Below are 21,412 nucleotides of genomic sequence, written 5' to 3' on the forward strand. Positions count from 1 at the left end.
CAAGATGAACTGGTCCTCTTGAAGTGAAACCACGAATGTGATGACCTCATTTCCACCACAATTCCTACTCCTTCATCCGCCAACCTCCTTTTCCTCCCCTTCCCATCAATTTGAACCAGACACCACAGAGTGTATTTTCTTTACCTATACCTGAAGACTGGCTGATCATTAGGCATTTTATTACTCATCCTCTGTAATTACACCACCAAGTTAGTGAGCACTGGTGTGGCATGTTCTCCAGGTTCTGCTGTAAATCTGGCTTACAGGATCCAGCAAGGGAGGGCAAGATTAATTTAGTTCTTACCCAGACATGAAGACCAGCCCATGTTTTATCCAGCATACAGAAATGGCCACCAGGCCACTCCAAATACCAAAACCTTCCATGAAAGTTTCTTTTTTTCCTCCATAGGAAATTAAATACAAAAATAGATTTCAAAGAAAGTAAAACAGTTGTGAAAGAAAGATTAAAAAAAAAATCTCAACAAAAAAATAATACAGGTTTCATCCTACCATCTCTTTAGGGCAGATTAAGGAGAGAGGTTCAGCAATAACTCTGAATTTACAGTTTGAACAAGTTTCTTAGTTTAAAGTTGAGGAACCAATAGCACAGATAGCAAGTACACTGCATGCAAGTGAATCATCCTGCTGAAGTCACCCATCAAGGTACTCATGCACTTCAGTGGTGGCAGGACTGGGCCCATAGGATTATCAGTGTTAATTGATTGAGTTTTATTTAGTCTTTTCTTGTTTAATGTCCAAAGTAGCATAGCAGGGTTTTATTCTCCATGGCATGTGAGATATAGCTTGTCTATTCAAGCTGCTGCCATTTATGGGCCAGATCCTGTGTTTGGCTGCACAATCAGCTCCCTTGGGAGTACACAGGAGTGGAAAATGTGTATTCCCCAAAGTTGCTGAAGCAGAGAAGAGCAGTAAAGAGAGACTTACTGAGGGAGGTGGGGACTCCCGGCCAATGAGCGGGGTATTCTCGCAACGGGGGTTCTGGAAATTTGCATTCTGGCTCCTAGGAAAGGAAGACACACATGGTAACGGGGCACGTGCCATGCTTCTCTGGGGAAGCTCTCTGATGGGGACACAGGACAGAGCATCCTCACCCCCAGAACTACTGTATCAGGTCAATCTCCTTCAAAGCTTTTCTTACAGGCCAGGTGGATCCCCTTTTTCAGACAAGGGAATAAAACTATCATAATTTTCCTCAGATTGAGCACTATTTTTACATCCTTACTCAGAAGGGCCTACAATGAATCACATCAAGTGATTTAAAAATAGGTTCTTGTGAAAATCTGCCTCCCTGCAGCATGAGAACTGCCAAGTGGCAGAAGTGGAGATAAAATGAGGACAACGCCTAAGGGGATAAACAAAATGATGTGGAAGCTCAAAAAAAGATGAGTCCTGGTGATAGTCCAAATGTAATCAGGGTTAGGCTCTTCTGGAGAAAGCTCTGAAGATCCCACCTGGCTAGGTAGCTCCAAACTGCAACAGATGTCAGAGCTGACTGCAAATACTGTAGAAAGAGAGAGCCCATAGGTTTTTTCTTGGCTCTCAGTCTTTTGGGAGGCTTCTGGCAAGCCTGGTCCGTCTGAAAAATTAAGTCTTCTGGAGATCAGAATCATGGTGTAATAAGAAGCCCAGACAATACTTTCCTACTTCCTTTCCTTAGACATTTTCCTGAGTCCTGCAGCACAAAGCTGTTCACATTTTGGAGTATGCTGTCTAACAAAACTCTTGCTAGTGCAGCACTTCCAAGCTATTCCCTTCTCCCATTTGATGCCAATGAGAAAACAAAATCCTTCACTGCTTTTTAACACTTGGCCAGAAGTGCCAACCTGGCAGCACTTGAGCCAACAGAAATGAGGAGGAGGCAATGTGGAGAAGCTTGGTGTGGGGATACTCACATGTACTCTGTGACAGGAGCATTGCTGACTGTGTGTGCAGCTGCTGGGATGCTGGTCTCACTGCCATAACTACTGCCACAGCTATAGAGACTGGGCATGTGCACTCTGTACAGATTATCGTGTGTCTGTCTGCTCCCTTGAGCAGCTGATTCTTCTTCCCCATCATCATCTGAGCCTCTGCAAGAAGGAGAAAAAGTTCCTCCTAGAACCCTACAATGACCCCACATGTGGGGTTTGCAGGAAACCATGGCAATCCTAGGAACCTCCCAGTCATCTTGCACACCTCCACGTTTGTACCCATTTGGGATGCCTCAGGGTGGCAGTGTGAAACACAGCCCACACCACAGTGACTCAGACCTCCCACAGACCCCATCTGGAGGTGCACACTGCGTGATCCCCTCCAGCCTCCCTACAGGCTTCTCTCGGGGCTGGCACACAGCACTGGTCTGCAACTGCCCAGCTGTACAACCAAAGGATGGATACACATCCCAAAATATACAGAACTAAAAAACACCACAAACAACAAAAAAGAGAGGCAATGGGGATGTGGTGCCATGCATCCCACAGAAACATCCTTCAAAACTGCAATCTGGGTCCTTCCATTTCTTGTGGACACATCCAAAGAGCTCTTAAGGATAAGCCTCTGTAGGCTTCTCTGAAGTCCCATTCTGGTTGCAAAGGGTCTGCTTCAGCTCTTAGCAAAATCACAGAAGTCTTTACAGAGACTAAGCTGCAAAATTTGTGTCCAAAAATGCCAGGATTTTAAACCAATGGAGAGCAGAACTATTTGCCAGCTGTTTCCCTCCGCCTTCCCCATAGTTTTCTCTTGTCTCTCCTATATAATACACACTACTATTTCATCTCCCTAATTAGAGGGTGGAGCACCATGGTCTGAAATATATTTAACCTGTGCTTAAAGCTAGTGAAAGGTTCTACCCAGCATGGACATCACCAGAACATCCCAAACATCACCTGCAGCTTCTGCACCACACGGTGGCACTGAAGATCAGGAAATTGCAGCCTGCAGTCCCTTCCAGGCAATAAACTGTGACATCCTCCACTTCCCAGAGGGAGGCTGGGGGAGAAATGGTGCTCCACAGAATCAAGAAGGAACCTTTCAGAACCCTGCTGGGGTTGGCAGGGCAGGCAGCAGGCCACAGGGAAGGCAGCATAAGAGATGCCACTGGGAAAACCTTTCTCCTCCCAACAGGCAGACTGCTCTTTGTGGCAAGGTCTCTGCAGCAGCCTGTGGAAAAGGTGAGGAACCAGCCATTTCCTCAGGGGCTATTCTGACACTTCCTAAGGCCACTTCTCTGTGGGCACTGCAGGCTGGGCCAGCTCAGGCTTCTTGCTGTTGTTTAAGGCATTCTATTTTAGCACAAAAATAAGTACCACAAAGGAGAATTTGCTGCAGTCTATTGCTCTTCTGCAAGAGTAGAAAACTCAATGCCATTTTAACAGCTGCCTGTGGTACAGCAGCCAGTCAGTGAAGCTAAGGTTTGCTAAAGACTTACTGATTTATCTGGGTATTATCATAAACACCAGTTCCAATTTGCAAGTGTCTCACCTGCCCATGTTGTTGACAACTGGGCAGTTCCTGTTTTCCATTATCAATGCAAGTCAGTCACCTCAGCATAAGCAAAGCTACAAAGGCAAGTGTAAACTGCTTCTTATTCCAATTCTCTTCCCCATAATAGAACAAACACCTCAAGACAATGTAAGAGAGTGAGAATTTTACAGAGAGAGCAATAGTTCAAGCATTACCTCTATATTACAGCTATAACCATTCATCTGACTTGACTCACAGTCCTACAGTGTACTGAATTCTCTGCACAGAGTATTCCAGTGCAATAAGGTTCAGATGTTAGTATCAACCACAGCCAGAGAAAAACACAACCTTTTTTTTCTGTTAGACCTGTGCTTATACAGCCTCATCCCTCACACTCCTGGGATCCTGTGGGAATGAGCTCCATATGCTCACAGGCACAAATCCAACAGCCAGTCTTCACTGGGAAGGAGCTCTACAATGCTACAGGATCTAAACTCTCTCTGTACCTCTTTTGCTGCCAAGTGTGTGGGACACTGCAGACAATGGAACTGAACATGAGGGCTGTGACAAAGGAGAAGAGAACCAGGTAGATGAGGCCTTCCACTCCATCATAGCAGAAGCCTGTCAGAGCCTGGATGTAATCCTGCAGAGGGAAAGAAGCAGAGTTTCCTGATCACTGCAGAGCTAACACTGAGCTCTAACTCAAAAGCCCTTCTCCAGACTACACTCTCTGAAACAACTTAGAGACATCACACTCCCTCTTCTAGAGCATATTTCTATTTTAATTTCAGGGACTCAAGTGTTTTTCATAAATGATCTAACCCTTGTTTCCCGTCACAAAGACCAGCTTGGATTTAGACACAGAAATATTTTCAGCCGCCCACAATAAGACTTTAAGAGGAGCAAAAATAAACAGCCAAGGCAAACTTATCCACCCAACTGAAGATACAATATTTTTCATTAAGCCTTTCAACTCCCTCACATTGCCCAAGAACAGAAGCATGAATTGTCTGTGTTTCTGCCTTTAGAGAGGCAGTGAGGACAACAGCAAGGCCATGCTACACTGCTCTAAGTGCTCTAAGGCACTGCACTCCATGGCAAAGGCAACAAGTTACTTGCTATAAACAAAAAAACCCCAAACCTGAAGCCTGTAGATTTATGAAGTTGTTTTTTCCAGCTTCCTATGCTGATCTTTAAACTCAAAGCTAACTTGATCCAAATTCTCATTCCCCTTTCTGCTAGAATCAATAAGTAAAAGCTGTTGTAAACTTCCACCAGAGATTTGGAACTCCAAACCAACAGAGGCTCTACACCCTCTCTGTTCTTTCTTAGCTGATGCCCAGTTACCAAGAACTCACCAAGTGCAGACTCCGACAGTCTACTAGAGCTGTCAGCTGCTGCAAGTTGATCTCTGTCGAATTCAAAACCTCCTGGATCCGAGTAAGATACTCCTGCAAACAACAAGCCAGTGATTAGGGCAAGGGAATGCTTAGCAGGAGCAGATCCTGGGTTCTGTACAAAGTTGAGGGAAGCCACAAAGAACAGGGAGAGCAAACCTGAGGAGAGTTACCTTGGAGGTGGGGTGCTCTTTGCTTGCTGACCTCATGAGCTCCGACACATCATCCTGCATTTCTACCAAAGCCTTGTGACTTCCTGACAGCTTCTGCTCAACACAAAACATGCAATGTTTCACAGTTCAGGCCACATGGACCAACAGATCTCCTGGGAAAAGACTGAAATCCTATTTCCCAGATACTGAAGCATCATCTGTATGAATGGTACTAGCTAAAGATGTCCCAACTGACATGAGTGCAGCTGCAGTAGGGTTAAGTTTGACTTTTAGCAAACTGGAAGAAGTACAGACAGAGAAGAGAGGAGAAAGGAAGAACCAAAAGGGGAAAAAAAAACCAAAAAACACAAACCCACAAACAAAGAACAAAATACATACACAAAAAATGTACACACAGCTGGGGCTGGCTCTAGGACAGAAGGGAAGGAGAAAGAAAAGACTCCAAGCACTTAAGTTCTCACCACAGAAAACAGCTGGAATTTTTTACTAAATCAGATGAAAAAGACATGATGTTAACAGTAGAAGTTGTTTGTATTAGGGTGCAACCTTCACATCCCTTTAAAGCACCATGAGAATTTCACATGCAATAGCATGTCAGAGAGTACATGGAGCAACCAGAAATGCAACAGATGGCAGAGGTGCATCAAACCACAGCCTGAAGTGTTCTTACCCCACAAGACAAGATTTAAAAAAAAAATCCTAAGTATAAAAGGTGAAGCAGCTGGTGTCTGCCAAATGGTGGGTGGTGTGGGCCTGTTCTGGCCTCTGATGCATACAGCAAAGTTTGGAATGGGCCCAGGTGCTGTTCTTCTGCCCCCACACAAAAGAATAATGACTCACATTTATACTTCAGGATAAACCCTTTCGTTGTTCAAAGGTTTGTAAGAAGCATCTGTGAAAAACACTCCTTCACCCACAGAAGCAACTGCATTTTGGGAGTGGAGTGTTATCACTGTTCAACCCAAAAGAACCTTCAAGAAGAGATTCAAAGCAGCAATTACAGAGTCTCCCAACCTGGCATTAGTTGTGGTGCTGTGTCTCCACATTGCAGCTCTTTAGACAAGTGCCTTGTAAACAGAGGTACCACCAACAAAGCCATGGCTCTCACCACATTACACACAGGTCCTTCTAAGGGGGTGTCCCAGACCTGAAGCTGTGCAGGTAATGATGAAGTTGGAAAAAACTCACTAAGTCACAGTGCCACCTCCTGCACAGCTGGGAAGCAGCTGCCAAAGCTTTCCCAACAGCCAGAGAGCTCCCTAAAGCAAATACCCTATACTGCTGCAAGCTGGCACCAAAAGCACCTCACCTGCACCCTGCTGGAAGGAGGGCTGGAAGGAGATAAGGTGCTTACACTCACCTGCTGGAAAGGGTTGGGGTAGCCAGCACTACAGGTCATGTAATAGCGGAGAGTCTCTGTGAAGACACAGGAGAAGAAAGTCAGGCCAGGTACAGCATTCCAGCCTTGCAGTATGGGTCTGCTCCATTTAATAGATGGAACACACAAAAAGTTTTATTCAGAACTTGGCACTATCCATCACATAAACCTAAGAAAAGACATCAGTCTACAACAAGTTCAACTTGTGAAGACTGTTACTGTGCTCTGCTAAAACATCATTTGTTTCCAGGCTGGAAGACACAGCTGTGCTCCTCTTCATTCAAACCAGCCTGGTGCCCTCATGAGCCCTCTACAACACTGCATCGACTGCCAGCACACACAAATTACAAATACCAGGCTTTCCCCTGCCATCCTCAATAATGTTATCATGGAAGGAAGCTCTGAAAGACTTGATCATCCAAATACCTTTAGATTATTCCTCAAACATTTACAGTTGCTCTTCAGATGAATATGAGCATGCCTGCTCAGCAAAATCAAGGGTGATGTTGGCATGGTAAAGACTACAAAAGCCCTAAAACACACAAACCCTCTGCATTCCCCCCTCCATCAGCATATTTTCATCCTTTCTTTTTAATCTTCTGTCTGTGACTTTCAGTAATGCATATTCCAGGCTGCACAGCTATTCTGATGAGTCCCAACTCAGAAATCAGTAAAAGGCACAAGCAGAAGCAAGCAGAGCTGTGAAGGAAGCAGACCTGGCTGTATCCTGACTCTGCCATACTTCCCATAAATATTGAATGCACCTTTCAGCAAGGCAGCACGCTGGAGACAGAGTGCTACAGCCCAGCCTGACAGCCCCTGTGTGCTGGCAATGCAACCTGACAGCTGTTATTTATAATTCATTAGCCTACTCTGGGGCAGCTCCTGCCAGCTGCTCCATCTCCCTCCCACCGACTCTTTCTCTGGGACAACTTACATCTCCCCAGCCAAGCCTCTAAACAGCAATTAGCAAATTCTGGGCAGACAGGAGGGCAGCAAGAATTGCTTTGTGCCTCACTTTGGGCAGACCACAGAAGTGGCTGTCCACAAGCACTGAGCCAAGGAAAGGGCTGCTCCTCCCTGGCTCATAAATCACACACAATGGCAGTGTGAAAATGGATTAAAACACACCTGCACTGAGAGAGCAGCAACAGCAACTCACAGCATCACACATGGTGACCCCAAGGAGCTTGGTGATCTTGTCACCTATTTATTTTAAACCAACAAACCACTAAAAGTTTCTCTGAAGCTCCCACAGTGGTATCAAGTTTACATCAGCTTTTTGAGTGCAATAAGTTGCATGACATACTGCTAATACATACAGAGCTCCAGAAATGTTTCGAGGGCCTTCTGGATCATCCCTGGTGGGCAGATTAGAGATGAGAGTTCCTGATATCATAGTCTGCAGCTTGTAAGCTCAGGATAAAGATTGCTGGTTACAAGTGAAGCGAAAAGCAGTACAGTGAAATAAGTATTTGCCTTACTTCACCCTGGAAGGCAGGATCAACAAGGATTCACTGTGGTAGTGCTGGCTTTGCTGCTGACAAGTGTGACACTCTGCATAAAATATGCTTCCCAAAATGGCACAGCCATCAGGAGCAGCTTTCCCGGGCACTGAACTCGAGCTGTGGTGCTTTAAATCTATGACTACAACAGGCACTGAAGCTGTCTTCAGGTGATCTTGTACTGCAAAGCCTGGAAATTAAGAGGACCATGTCCCCTGCCTCCATGCCATCAGGAAAAGATGAAGGAGCAGGAGGCACCTTCACCTGTTTTAAGCCTGGTGAAGGCCATCCTGTAAATCACCAAATCTCATATTTCTGACCAGAAAACAGCTGCACTAATCCATCCTCTGCACTTTGCTAACAGCTCCAGGCAACTTCTTTCTATAATTATCTTTCTGGTGCATTTTCCTCTCAAGGAAAATTCCTAAAGGTTGATCTGATTTTTGAAGCTGGCCTTTAGGCAATCTAGTTCATAGCAGAAGGGTTAGGCAGGGTCACATCTGCAGCTGCCCGTGCCTGCTGTTGCTAGCAGCAATCCTCCTGACAAAGCAGCAAACTCACACTTGGTGCACAGGCATTGTGGGAGCAGAAGGCAAGGAAGGGAACTACCTAAAATGCTTTATTTTTGCAGTCTGTTTTTCCTAGAAAGGAAAGCAGAGCTTCCTACTAAAGACAGCTTCAGCTGCTAGAGCTACTTACTGCTTCTGCAACCATGGAGACCTACTACTCACTTCAAAGCCCAGCCAAAATGCAAAAATGGTATTATGCACCTGCCAAAAGGCAGTGAGGTCTGTAGAGACCAATGAGAAAAAAGATCCTAGCTCAAAAAAAAAAAAATTCTCACACCTAGAACAGCTTTTCCCATCTCTTCTTCATCTTTAATTGAACAGTCTCTTAGCAGTGCTCATTTTACCTATACACCCAGATGAGTCTGTCTCTGTGGGTTCAATCATCAGAGAAAGCATCTGTGATGTCAAAGGAAGTCAAAGAAACTTTTGGCTGGAGTTTCTTGCCCAGGTAATGTTCTCTACCAGGAGTTTTGTTTCCTCAAGGCACCAGTCTGACAGCAAAGGGAGGTGTCTGCATAATTTTTAATTTCTCTGATACAACCTATTCTTGTACTGGTAAAAGCAAAGAGCTTGTAACTGTCCCATTTGCCCTTCACTCAAAACTTTCTGCTAATCAGTAACCCAACAACACCAGGCAGGAAAACAGCTCCTCAATGCCAACATCAGCTCAGCAGGATTCTCAAGAGAACTTCTTTGGGCAAACTCTTTCCTGCAGTGTACTCTGAGCTCAGGTAATAACTGTGCAGACTCCACTGCCCCACCTGAGCTTTTGTCCTCATCTTCTAGAGAGGAAACAAGAGGTGGTGATGGTGTCAGTCCTTTGGCTGGTTCAGCTCTGGATTTCTAAGATGAGATTGCATCAGTGGGAGGTCAGTTAGGAGGCTGGGTATGACATGAACCCTTCCTGCTTATATCTGAGCAGCTCAGCCCCAGCATCCAGCCTGAGCAGCTCGGCTTGACCACAGCTAAAAGGCTCCATTATCCATCCCCTGAGGTTCACAGCTCCCTCTGAATGGATGAAGAAAGTGGCTGCTCCCCATGCACATTTCTGGTAAGAGAATCTGGAGAAAGCTCTTCCTGTTGTTTAGACATATTGTGCCTTTTTATTTAATTTTATGCAACAAGTCATCTGATAATAACATAATATCAGTGAAAAAGAATGAGACTAGAAGATGGCCTCCTGCTTTGAAAATAAACATCTTGGCTGCACTGAGTCCTTTCACTAGCAGCAGGAGCTGATTATACAGGCACTGTTCTATTCCATTGGCTTTATCTCAGTTAATGAATATAGGGTGAGTTAGGCATTTACATCAGCCTCTACTGCAAAAATTATTTAAGTATTTCCTTCTCCCAGAAACCTGCATTAAAGTTCTTTGCCTCCCTTTTCTCCCCCATCATTTTTTTAATGCAGCACATTTTATCTGCAAAACAAGAACATCTCTTCTCTAGCTAAAAACATGACAGTAATAATGCACTTAATCAGATTATTCTCAGCTTCATTAATTCCATTTAGACTTGAAAACAGCAATTAATGCATAAACAAGAATATTAACATACTAGTTGTTGAGTATGCAACTCAATTATTTTTCTGTGAAAACTACAACCACCAGCAGCAAAAACACACTGCAAATATTGATGACTCAGTTCCAGTTTGAATGTCAGAGTATAGAGAACCTTACAATACATTGTAGGTAACAACAGCAACTATAAATAGTGATTAAAGAGAAAAATTGACCCAGCACTACCAAGCTTCTTAGGATTACTTGTTGATTCTTCAAATTAGATGGCAGCACCCAGCCCAGCATGCCAGACCCCAGTATTAGAAGCAGATACCTCAGCAAGACTTCCAGCCCAGCTTCAGCTGAAGTGATTCTCACAGCAAATGTGATTCCTACATCTGTCATGACTCCCATGGATTCTTCTTCCATGATCTACCTGAGCCCCTCCAGCCACTCACACTCTTTTAGTGTGTCCATACTGCTGTTAAAGCTGAAGAACATCATTCAGAAAGCAGAGAGCAATCCAGAGAGCATAAAGCACTAGAACCAGGGGCTTTCAAACAGGGCCTCTTCCTCTGAGAGGACAGCACTGATGCTGGCTCCCAGCTGGCTGTCCCTGTCTCCTGGGACATCACTCTTGTACATAAGGCTCAGCTGATCACAAAGCAGCTGCTACAATTTGCAGCCAAGGGATACTAACACTTATTCCAGACTTTTAAAGAGGTTTTATTGGGATTAAAGTGTAATTGCCACACTGCAGTCCTCATGCATGGGAAGATCTCAACACTGGAGACCAAGAGCTATTTCCATAACTTCCTGATCATAAACTATGACAGCACTAAAAACCCACATGGGAAGACACAAGATTCAATCATCTTCCCAACCAGCTGCCTGGTGCAATGGCAGACTCAGAAGCTGGACAGATTTCCTTCTGGAGAGAGGAAAAGGTGCTCACCAATGCTCCAGGGTGCCTGGCAGCAGGAGCTGATACACTCAGCATCCATGGGGGGCCACCCTTCCAACCCAGGCTTGTGGCAGCACCTGCTCTTCCCCCTCTTCACCATTTTCCTTAGACCCATTCACTGTTATTTATGGAGATTTAACAACTGTTACATGGTGGTGCTGCAGGAGCAGAGCCTGTTTTCCCTGGGGGGAGCCAACTGTCCCTGCTGGGGAATGCAGGAGGAGGGCTGGAATGTCAGCCCTGTACTCCCTGTCAGCCTCCAAAGGATCATTCCTGATCAATGGACAACCACAGGAGGCAGCAGACCAGGACAACTAAAATGGAGAAGCAGCACAAAGGGCCTTTCTCTCATTTCCCAGGGCCAATCTAACTGCTACCAAACACACTCCAGAGCTAATCTGGGTTACCAAATTATCACAGCTCACAGCTGGCAGCAGCATCACATTTCCCCTTGGCCTCACTGACCCACTTGCCTCCATGAAGAACCATGAAACCAGCTAGGCACCTGAAGCCACATCTTTGTCACCTTCACAGCCAAGAGAAGATTTTCATCTTATGCCAAACACTCACTCTCTTCTCTCACTACATTTCTTTGTTGCCAAGAGAGCTGCCTGGCTCTATCATCTCCTTCCCACGAAATCAATAAATAAGGCACTCCAAAAATAAGATGTAAGGTTGCAATATCAACCTGTACATATTCTTTTATACTACATTCTGCCTCCAGACATTTATGTTTTTTATTGTTTCCAGTCTCTGCACCCTCAGCCACAGCTACACTCCTAATTTTCAACCAGTTGCACAGTGGGAGACAGCATTTGGCTATGCACAGACCTTCTGCACACACAGCAAAAGTTCTCTGGTTCCACCAAAGAGAACCAGAAAAAACACAAGTCACTCCTTTTACAAATGAGTGTCACTGCATATTTGTGTTTTACCATACACAGAACTACATAAAGGAACTATTGGGGGAGAGAAAGCACGGAAAAAAGTTAACTTTGTAAACTAAGCAGCAAACTCAGTCCTAAAAATACTTATCCTTTTCAGCACCTATTGTATCTCTGCTGGCAGACACCCAACCACCTTTTTGTTAAGCCATGCCTTTGAATGCCATCTCTGCCTCTCTGAGGTCCAAACTGGAGGCACCTCTCACCTCACCAACCACTTCAGTCTAAATTAGGAGCAATAAACCCCAAATATATCAGTGCTTCAGTGGAAGCCACTGAGATGCAGGCACATGCTTTAAGTGGAACAGGATACACAAAATGGTCAAAATACTGCATTTATAATGGAAAGGAACATCCATACTTCTTTGGCTGTTTCCATTCACTTATCCTTCAAAGATGCTACTACTTACAGCCACCATTAAGAGAAAAAATTTATATATAAACTGTAGATAACAGATATAGAAATATGCTAGATTCAGGAATACAGACCCAAGAGCAAGTTTTAAAAATGACAAAGTGCACACTGCTATTGCCACAGTTCTGTCAGGGAGGAGAACAAGACTCAAGGGTGCTACATTTAAAGCAAAATGATCCAATAATTCAATAACTTCTGTTGTTCCATTTTAACAGCTATTTCCACCTAAGGGTCAAGGCAGGAGAAAGGTTCTGAAGGTGGTTCTGATGCATACATGCACACTTCTGACCAGAATGCTGTTTTTCCAGAGCTACACAATTTTGTATGCCAGCTCCGTTTCAAACATAGCCTAAAATTCTCAGTCACTGGCATGCTCCTGTGTGACAGCTGGAGCTACAGAACCCTGTGCCAAAGCCAGTCCCAGCACTCACCAGCACTGAGCACTGCATTCTCTTCGACCACTTTGGAGACATAAGCATCAGGGTTGATACAGAAGTCACTGGAGCCCTGGATAGATGGAAGACAAAAGGCAAAAGGAATATCAAAGCACACCAGCATCAAAGAGCAGTTGAGCCAGGTTAACATCAGGGAACCTTCTATTCTAGGGGTGTTTCAGATGCTGAAGTCTCTCAGCACCATCCCCAGCAGCACTGCTTTATACAATCACAGCAGTGCTGGAGTACAAGCTATCACACCCCACCATGGAGAAGGAGCAGCTCTGGAGTTTTCCTAGAAGGAAATTGCTAGGACAGTTACTTAGATCAGGATATGCTGTAAAACAGGCACAGCACAGCATTAATCTGGTGTCTGCCAAACCTGCAGCAGAGGGTGAATGGGATTTGGATGTGAGCCACTTACCACAGCGACAGCCAGCTCCAGGCCCAGGGATCCCCAGCTGACAATCAGGGCAAACACCCCAAGCAAGCACACCCTGTGGGAGACAGACAGATGGCAGATGGAGCAGCTCTGATTTCAAGCCCTTCCTTTCACAAGATGTACTATTTGGAGTCCAAAGCAACTACAAAACCCAAAAAATTATCAACCACTGACTGTATGCTCAGATAAACAATCCTATTTTAGATGTTGTGCACAGCAGCTCATATCCAGCTGTTGGTTACCTAGAGCTACAGGGGAAGTGAGAAGTAGGGAAGCCAAGTATTATCCTGCTTCTAGCAGGGAAACCAAAGGAGCAAAGACACAGAGGTGGCTGTAGGGGAGGCAGATTGGCAGGAGGTTGACTACAGTCCCATCACTTTCACTGTTCCCATTCTGGACTTCATTTTCCAGGTCCAAAGAAAAATATGCTGAATAAAGAAAACTCCACAAAACCAAACTGATCCTAAGCTGGATAAATCTCTCCTGTGTCTATAATAAATGAGGCTGCTGAGTGTAAGCACTATATGGTGACAGATGGTGGGAGGGAACACAGCCCCTGCTAGGATATCTTGGTTCCAAGCTGGTGCACCTGAACAGCACCCAAGCATCCCACACAGCTCCAGGAGACAGACAGTCACCTGCAGGCAAACTGCTTGGAACTACAAGCTGCCCACCACTGCTAGGTGAGTCCATCTCTGCACAGATTTAAAGTTCTGTTCTGACAGCTGGACCTCATTACTGACAGAAATGGTGGGATGTGTCTGCTGTCAAGCAGCCACAAGGCAGAGAGGTGACAGAGCAGTGTTCTCAGTGACATCCAGGAGCACACACTCATGAAAAAGGCTTTTGCACTTCCCAACCAGCACATTAGCTTTTCACCCTTGCTGTCAGTATGAGTGGTAGAGATATTTAGGCTACAATGCTCCTCAACTCCCTCAGGTACAGGGCTGCAGACTAATAAGCAGTTTCATTTTATCTGTTTCTATCTTCAAAGAAAAGAGACACTGGCTTGCTCTCTTAGGGATGCTTTTCCCCTCAAGCTTTGAAATATAAGTAGATCCCTTCCCACCCACACCCTGAACAATACAAAAACCTGTTCATAACCAAGACATTCTTTATTCAAACCTAGTACAACCATCTCTGTGAGGAAGGGACATGTCTTTTTTCTGCTACATTTGTCTCACTGAATACTAGAGCTTTAAAAAATAAACATCCATTAAAAAAAAAACCAAAAACCTATCCCTCAGTTTACTAACTTATTTTAATTCCAAATAATCCCTATTCTGTGAATGGATCTACGCCTCATCTTGCAGAAGTAAGGGAGTTTTACCAGACTGACATCTGTGCTGCACTCTGAAATGAGACACTAAAGACATTATTATGCTTTTTCCAAATGGATGCAAAAACTATCAGCCATGGATCAGCAAGGTTCTGTGGGTTTATGACATAAGGACAACACAGCTTGGTGCCTCCAGCTGAGCATGTTAATCAATAAGACACATTTGTTGTTTTACTTTAAATGAAGATGACTGGGTCAGTAACTGATTGCTTGGCTAAAAGATCTAAAACTGGCATTTCACCATCTTGCCTGGCTGTGATACACTTGTTTCTTTATACCATGTGCTCCCTTTGGGAATGCCTTAATATGAACTTCTGGCTAACGGGGAATGAGATTCTAATTTAAACCCTGGGTTTGCCATCTGTGCATACACTTGGACTTTTGTCTGTATAACCTGCCAGGTATGAAATCATCTGGTAAATAATAAATCTGGATACACATTCCAATTATTAATGGCACCAACACAAACCAGGGTAAATCCTTGGCCATGTCAGTTATCAAACTGTCACTGTGCTTATGACACCAGGACCTTTGCCAAATATGCCAAGCTACAAGATAGGAAGAGTTTTTTCCATTAATGGGGCATTTTTAGTGCTTTTGAGAAAGAGACATGCATTAACATTGCAATACCATGGCAACAAGACTCCTTCTCATAACTGTGCAAACCATTGCTTGTTCTCAGTTTAAGGTTTCCTCAGGTGTGACAGCCCCAGGTAACAAGAGCAGACAGTGACACAGAAGGCAATGCTGCAGGTTGTGTAGACACATGCAATGCTTATCATCAATTAACAAATGCCTTCCCAACTGCAGAGAATTAAGGGGAGATTTTTAAAGCTTGTCATTTTAAGGAAGGATGTTCACATTATTATCTCCCAGCAGATGGAGGCTTCCAATGCCACCCAGTGGAAAGCAGACAGCTTGGATGAGTTCCTCAACTCTGATGAGAAGGCAATGAACACCAGCAGCATTGCATTTTATAGCTCTAGAACCTTCCTGTGAATAACTCTTGTATGATGCCCTAACTGGTTCCACAGAGTTACACTCTACAATGTCTCTCTACTCAGAGGAAAAGGTAAGATATTCAGTTTCAGAGGCCCTTGATATCAGTTGACAACAGGTAGAGGCTCCCTCTAGCAGGCACTTGCATTCAGCTGACTTTCCTCATACCCTGTCCCTGGGTCAAGACTTACCCAATAAGAATGCCCCTGGAGTTTCTAATGAGCCCAAACAGCACCAGCAAACATATCAGGACATTAAACAGGAGCAGGCCCAGGTATCCCAGCCACCTGCAGCAAACAAAAACATGGTCTGCAAAGGAAAACTGGTGTGTAAAAAGCACAGATCAATAAGCTATTTGTGACTTCTGGGGAAAACACAGTCCTCTTCTCCAAAGCCACCTCCAAAGACTAATCTTCAGCTCTGGGTATTTGTGGGATTGGAAGCTGAGGCTGGTAAAATCATTTACACAACACTCTCAGCACAAACAGTTGAGAAATGAGACTGCTACTGTTTTCTAGTGGGATGTTATATACACTGGTCATCATCAGAGGAAGAAAAGGCATTGCAGCTTCTTGAGCTTCCTAGATATTTGTTAGGAAATGCTTCAGTTATTTATTCCACATGTTTGGATATAGGTTTTCTTTTGTGGAATAAAACTGATGCAGTATCTTATTTAGTATGTTTAATAAAAAGGAATGTTAGGCTGTGGTATTAACTTACAGAACTAGTGCCATTTTCTACTCTATTTAATGTATTCTTTATGCACTTATTAGGACAGAGCAGAAGCTGTATCTGGGGCTGCTTTTTTCCCCTGTGCTAGAACACAAACTACAGATTTTGTATGTTGAGAATAAATTTCTCATCAGTTGGTAATAAAAACACTTAAGGAAAAAAAGCTGTGCATTTTGATTTAAACTGAATGCAGTCCTGCTGTAAGAAACAAATCAGCTCTGTAGGCCAAGAGCACCTGCAGCAATATACAGAGTCTTTGGCTCAGCCACCTAGAACACGCACATCATTTTTGCAAAACAGGCCAAAGCAGCTGCTAAACCAATATACTACAGCATGCTACACACCTGTACCAGTCATAGAGGTCAATCTGAATTGCCAGCTCCTCCAGAGACAGCTCGTCATTCTTCCAAAAGGGGATCTCAGTTGTTTGCCTGACCAGATCATCCAAGAGACTTTGCAGTTTCTGGACAATGTGCAGGTAGTCTGTCTGCTTCTTGAACATCTCCTCCAGGACGAGCAAATTTGGTTCCACTGTTTGGTTCAGGGCCACTGCAGTGTCCAGTACCTATAGCATGGGAAAGAAAAACGGAGATAAACAAATTTAAAAAAAAATTAAAGTACAAGAAGCCAAGGAAGTAAAAGGGTTCTTACTAGCAAGTCATGGACAGCTTCCAGATTACCAATCCTCTGTCTCAGGATGCTCAGATTGCTTACCCTTCAAAAGCAACTTACAAGCATCTATACAGAAGATTGTTTGCAAGTAGTCCAATGATGGCACCTCAGCTGAGCCTTAGCACACAGACACATTTTGCAACCATCAGGGTTGAAGTAGAATCCCATGAAATTAGAGAGAACACAGGAACAACCAATGGTATTAAAATGCTACATTTTACTAAGATTTGTCTGCATTGGCCTGCCTCCTCTTCCGGGTGTGGAACAGAGAGCTGATCACAAGCTGTTTTTAAACCCAGCAAAGAAAAAACTTCACTTAACAAGCTGTGCTCGCTTTGTTATTTTTAGAAGAGCGGAAGAAATCACCCCGCTGCTAATGGAAATTTTAACACATCTCCAAGCCCAGATAGGAAGAGGACACAGGAAGAGACACAGGCACAGCCAGATTCAGGAGGAGAGGTGCTGAGTGAGGCTGCCACAGCCCTGTTTTTGGGGTGCTCACCCGATCCTGGACGCCGGCCACGGTGCGGTTGGCGTGGCGCAGTGAGTACGTCAGCCGGTGGATGCCGTCACTGGTCTCCCCATTCCCGTAGAAACCCACAGCAATTCCAGCACTGCAGAGAGAGAAAAGCAGCAAAGGACAGAGGTAAAGCTAAAAGGCAAGTGTGTAACACAGGGCTGATGGCTACAGTGCTGTCTGAGGTTGCAGTACAGGATGTGACCAAAAGTGTGTGTTCTATCACCATCTGCTGAGACCAGGTGGGGCAGTGACCCTTATCTGCATGGGGGATATTCTCTGCTAATGGGCCAGCTTTAAAACCAGGTAGGGCAGTCATCTTTGCCTTTCCACAACCCATCCTTCCTCCAGGAAGATATCATCTGTTAATGGGCCATTGAGTCCCACTGCATGACTGATAAAATTACATCATCCCATTGGGAGATGCTCCAGCCAGAGGAAAACTGGATCTTTCCACATCATCACTAGCCTTTGGAGGAAAATTGCACCCTTCTTGAGCACTGCTTCAACTGAGCCACATCTGTCACTGCAGGAGGATATCTCCAGGCAACAAAAAAAAAAAAAAAAAAAAAAAAAAAAAAAAAAAAAAAAAAAAAAAAAAAAAGAAAACCCAAAAAAACCCCACAAAGTTTCTTAAATACCATAAACTTTTAAAAATTACACATTCCTAAATACAACCAAATTATAAACCCTCTCTACCTAATTACCCACAAAAAAACATTTTCCACTAAAACCCTAAAAACAACAACTGGATGACTAGAAGTCCAGCCAGGCAGCTCTCCAGTGGCTCCTGTGAGAGCTGCCATTGCTGTGCTGGAAGACATGTGCCTTCTCTGGCCATGAAATACAGATTATTTTGTTACATTTTTTTAAAGCAGGACACAAAGAGCTCGCTTTGACTGCTTGCCCATGGTGGTGGCTTCTCCAGATATATTTTCCATGCCCCCTTCTCTACCCTGTGAAATATCTATGAACATTATCTTGATTTATTTTCCCATTAGAAACATTTGTGTCACACTGATTTAGAGTACTGGGAAGGGAGGCTTAATAACTTACTGGGACAAAAGGCTTATTTATTTTTAAAGCAAGCAAATTTCAAGCTTGTAGACACAATTCAACTCCAGCTGCTTAGCAAATTACCACCTATCAGCTGATTTTCTATAATTGTCCACACATATCAGTCTGCCCCAATTATGAAGTAAACCATATTAGCTTAAGCCTCACTTAAAGGAGGAAGATCCTGTAAATGAATTGCAACCAGAGGATTATCTCATGCAAGTCAGCAATACCTCTTCTATTAAGAGGTCACTGCAGGAACTCACAGTTCCTCTTCCCAAGCCCGTATTTCCTAATAATAGAGGAGGAAAGAACTTGTGAAGGGATCACATAACTCAACTCAGGGCAAACAAATCTTACCAAGACACAGTTTTTCTGTTCCCATGTTATATTTAGGACCTTTTCTAGGAAGGTTCTCAAGACACCAAGGTTGTGTTTGTGGCAGTGCAAAGGAAGGTGGTGGTGATGATCCTGTTGTAAATCTAAACTTATTCTGGGTGAAACATTTAGCTCCTTCCCAGAAATTTTGTGTACTGCTCCTGCTCTTGCTCCTCTCCTGCAGGAAGGCATTCATTCCTCCTTTCCTGGGCTCTGCTTCAAAAGAGTGAGCAGAACAATATAGTTCACCTGGTCACATTTCTCCTCATACGTGACAAGAAATAGAAGCAAAGATCATGATCTGGAGGCAGATCCACTAGGAAAATCTGTGTCAGCTTCATGCTTTTTCCAGCAATTGAATCTCCATAAATTATAGAGAGCTTGGCCCATAAAAACCCCAGCTGAGGAGTCTTCTAGGGACAAGAGGCAGCCTTCATATACAGAAAGAGAAGCAGCAGCTATGCAACTAAATATTTAGCATTAATAAAAGAAATGGGCCTCTTTCTTCAGGAACACCATTCCTCAAACATTTTCCTAATGCAAATTATGCTGATAACTAAAGAGAGAAAAGCCCTCTGCATTCCTCCCTGGTTGCAGCTATTATCAGAGGTTGATAACACATGCCTGGGGTGCACGGGGGTGGAAGGGATAAAAAAGACACACTCCCCCTCCCCCTGAAGCAGAGAGATTACAGATGCAGAGCTATGCCCAGGATAAAGCAACTCAGCACCCCATCACAGAAATTACAAAACCCTGGCTTTAATTTCTCCTTGTCTTATCAGAGCAAAGAAATTCACATAGACCCTTTCAGCCTCCTGAGCTGCATAAAATGTTAGCAGTTGTTTCTACCATAGGCACCAAATAAATTCCAGAACATTCTTAACATTGAATAGGCAGATCTGACCCCTTTAATTAGCGAGCAATTTCTATTCAGCCTGTTTACAGCTACTAGAAGCCTATTCTTTCAGCAAAGTCTTGGTAAGTGCCCAAATTTTGCTGCTTGGCTCTCAGTATTCCCACCACAGCAGCACAGTTTTGGTGGGAAAGACACAGAAACAGCACTCTGAAGTAGCAGCAGACACCTTGTCCTTGGGGATGCTGCACAGACCAGCCAGTTTACTCACAGGTACCAGGCATGAAGTGCTGGCAATACAAACAAGTGACTTTAAACTCGTTGCCCTGTTGGAGGCAGATCTACCCTGGCAGTTTTCCATAGGCTTCCCATCCTGCCCAGTACAAACCACAGCTCCCACTGCCCTGACCCTACAGGCACAGTCACTACTCCTGAAAGCAAGCACTAGAGCACAACAATTGGGATAAAAGGCATTTAATCCAAGTAATAAACTCCTCTAGACATGAGACTCACACATTCACTGCAAATTACACATGAAGTGTTAATTATTCCATTCCTGCCCTGCAAAAGCCAGCCCTGCATTCCCACCCTGTGCTAGCAAGGGCCACTGACACAGCCAGTCCTTCCCCTAGGAACAAGCCATCAGTTTTGGGGTTCTTCCCCTTTCAATCAGGGCAGAGGGGGAAGGAACCCATCCCACAGACTCGGGCTGGGGGCAGCTGAAGGGCAGGCATTGGGGAACTGCTGCTGCTTAGCTTTGTTAGCATTTGGCTTCATCTAAATCCAACAGTTGTTTCAAATCCCTGCCCACACGCACCGATATGAGTTGCTATTGTTTAAAGCAGATTTAAGGATTTACACTAGTTTTTAACTACCTTTTATATGATTAAAGGGAAACACAGGGGCTCCTTCTATTTAGGAGCATTCTTTTAAAATAAAAATAGATCAACTCATCTTAACCCAACAGCATAAGTCCTCGAGGTCATGATAAATCACAAGTCTTCTTGCACGAACCCCGGAAGGCACAGTAGCCTAAGATAGAGCAGATCCATCTCCCAGTACAGGATGACAAAATCATCACCCAATGGATGTATTTCTGTCGCACAGCCTGGATACAAGAACAGCATTCTTGAAAGACACAGCTCTTTTCCACCCTAGCACCCTCTGGAAGATACTCCAACACATTTTCAGTGCTTCTATAGGAAAGTCATGTCTATTTCTGCCACTCTTGCTTCTGTTGCAATCCCCTTCGAGTGCACATACCCCTCTCTCCTCCCAAATCCACATGATCCCATCCTCAATTCCTCCTCCCAAACCTACCTTTGTCAGCCTCCTGTCATTTTCACTACCACCACCACTCCTCTGCTTTCCCTCTCACTGATGTTTTTGAATAAAATAGTTTAAAAAAAAAAAAATCTATCATGGTCTTACAGGCCATCTAAAAAGTCATTTCTGCTATTCAACACTGCACTTAAAAAGGTCACTTGGCTACTCAATAGTTTTGGTAAGTTTTAAGAAACCCACTTAAACAAGTCAAGAAAACACTGCACTTTGAGCTTAAAGCTATCACCAGCAGTGCACACCCACAGACACACACAAGGGACACAGAACTCCACAAGCTCTTCCAAGAATTGAACAAGTGAGATGGAAGAGGTGCACACCAGGATTTCTGTCTTTCCCTACA

General features: G+C 44.2%; 1 protein-coding gene across 3 annotated transcripts in view; it reads right to left on the bottom strand.

The window, feature by feature from the left end:
- The window catches only part of TTYH3 (tweety family member 3), a 74,512-nt gene that overhangs the window by 12,176 nt on the left and 40,924 nt on the right, over positions 1 to 21,412 (bottom strand). For 2 of the 3 annotated variants that reach the window (XM_056503216.1, XM_056503215.1), the window contains exons 3-13: positions 17,427 to 17,538; positions 16,597 to 16,817; positions 15,712 to 15,807; positions 13,165 to 13,237; positions 12,738 to 12,813; positions 6,393 to 6,448; positions 5,033 to 5,125; positions 4,821 to 4,913; positions 3,969 to 4,105; positions 1,914 to 2,090; positions 946 to 1,021 (exon numbers count right to left, since the gene is read on the bottom strand). In XM_056503216.1, coding sequence (XP_056359191.1) covers positions 946 to 1,021; positions 1,914 to 2,090; positions 3,969 to 4,105; positions 4,821 to 4,913; positions 5,033 to 5,125; positions 6,393 to 6,448; positions 12,738 to 12,813; positions 13,165 to 13,237; positions 15,712 to 15,807; positions 16,597 to 16,817; positions 17,427 to 17,538 — 1,210 coding nt within the window. The remainder of the gene's footprint in view (positions 1 to 945; positions 1,022 to 1,913; positions 2,091 to 3,968; positions 4,106 to 4,820; positions 4,914 to 5,032; positions 5,126 to 6,392; positions 6,449 to 12,737; positions 12,814 to 13,164; positions 13,238 to 15,711; positions 15,808 to 16,596; positions 16,818 to 17,426; positions 17,539 to 21,412) is intronic. The other variant, XM_056503217.1, reaches the window with a different exon arrangement.

The sequence above is a fragment of the Oenanthe melanoleuca genome, chromosome 14 (genome assembly GCF_029582105.1).
Source record: "Oenanthe melanoleuca isolate GR-GAL-2019-014 chromosome 14, OMel1.0, whole genome shotgun sequence".
NCBI lineage: Eukaryota > Metazoa > Chordata > Aves > Passeriformes > Muscicapidae > Oenanthe > Oenanthe melanoleuca.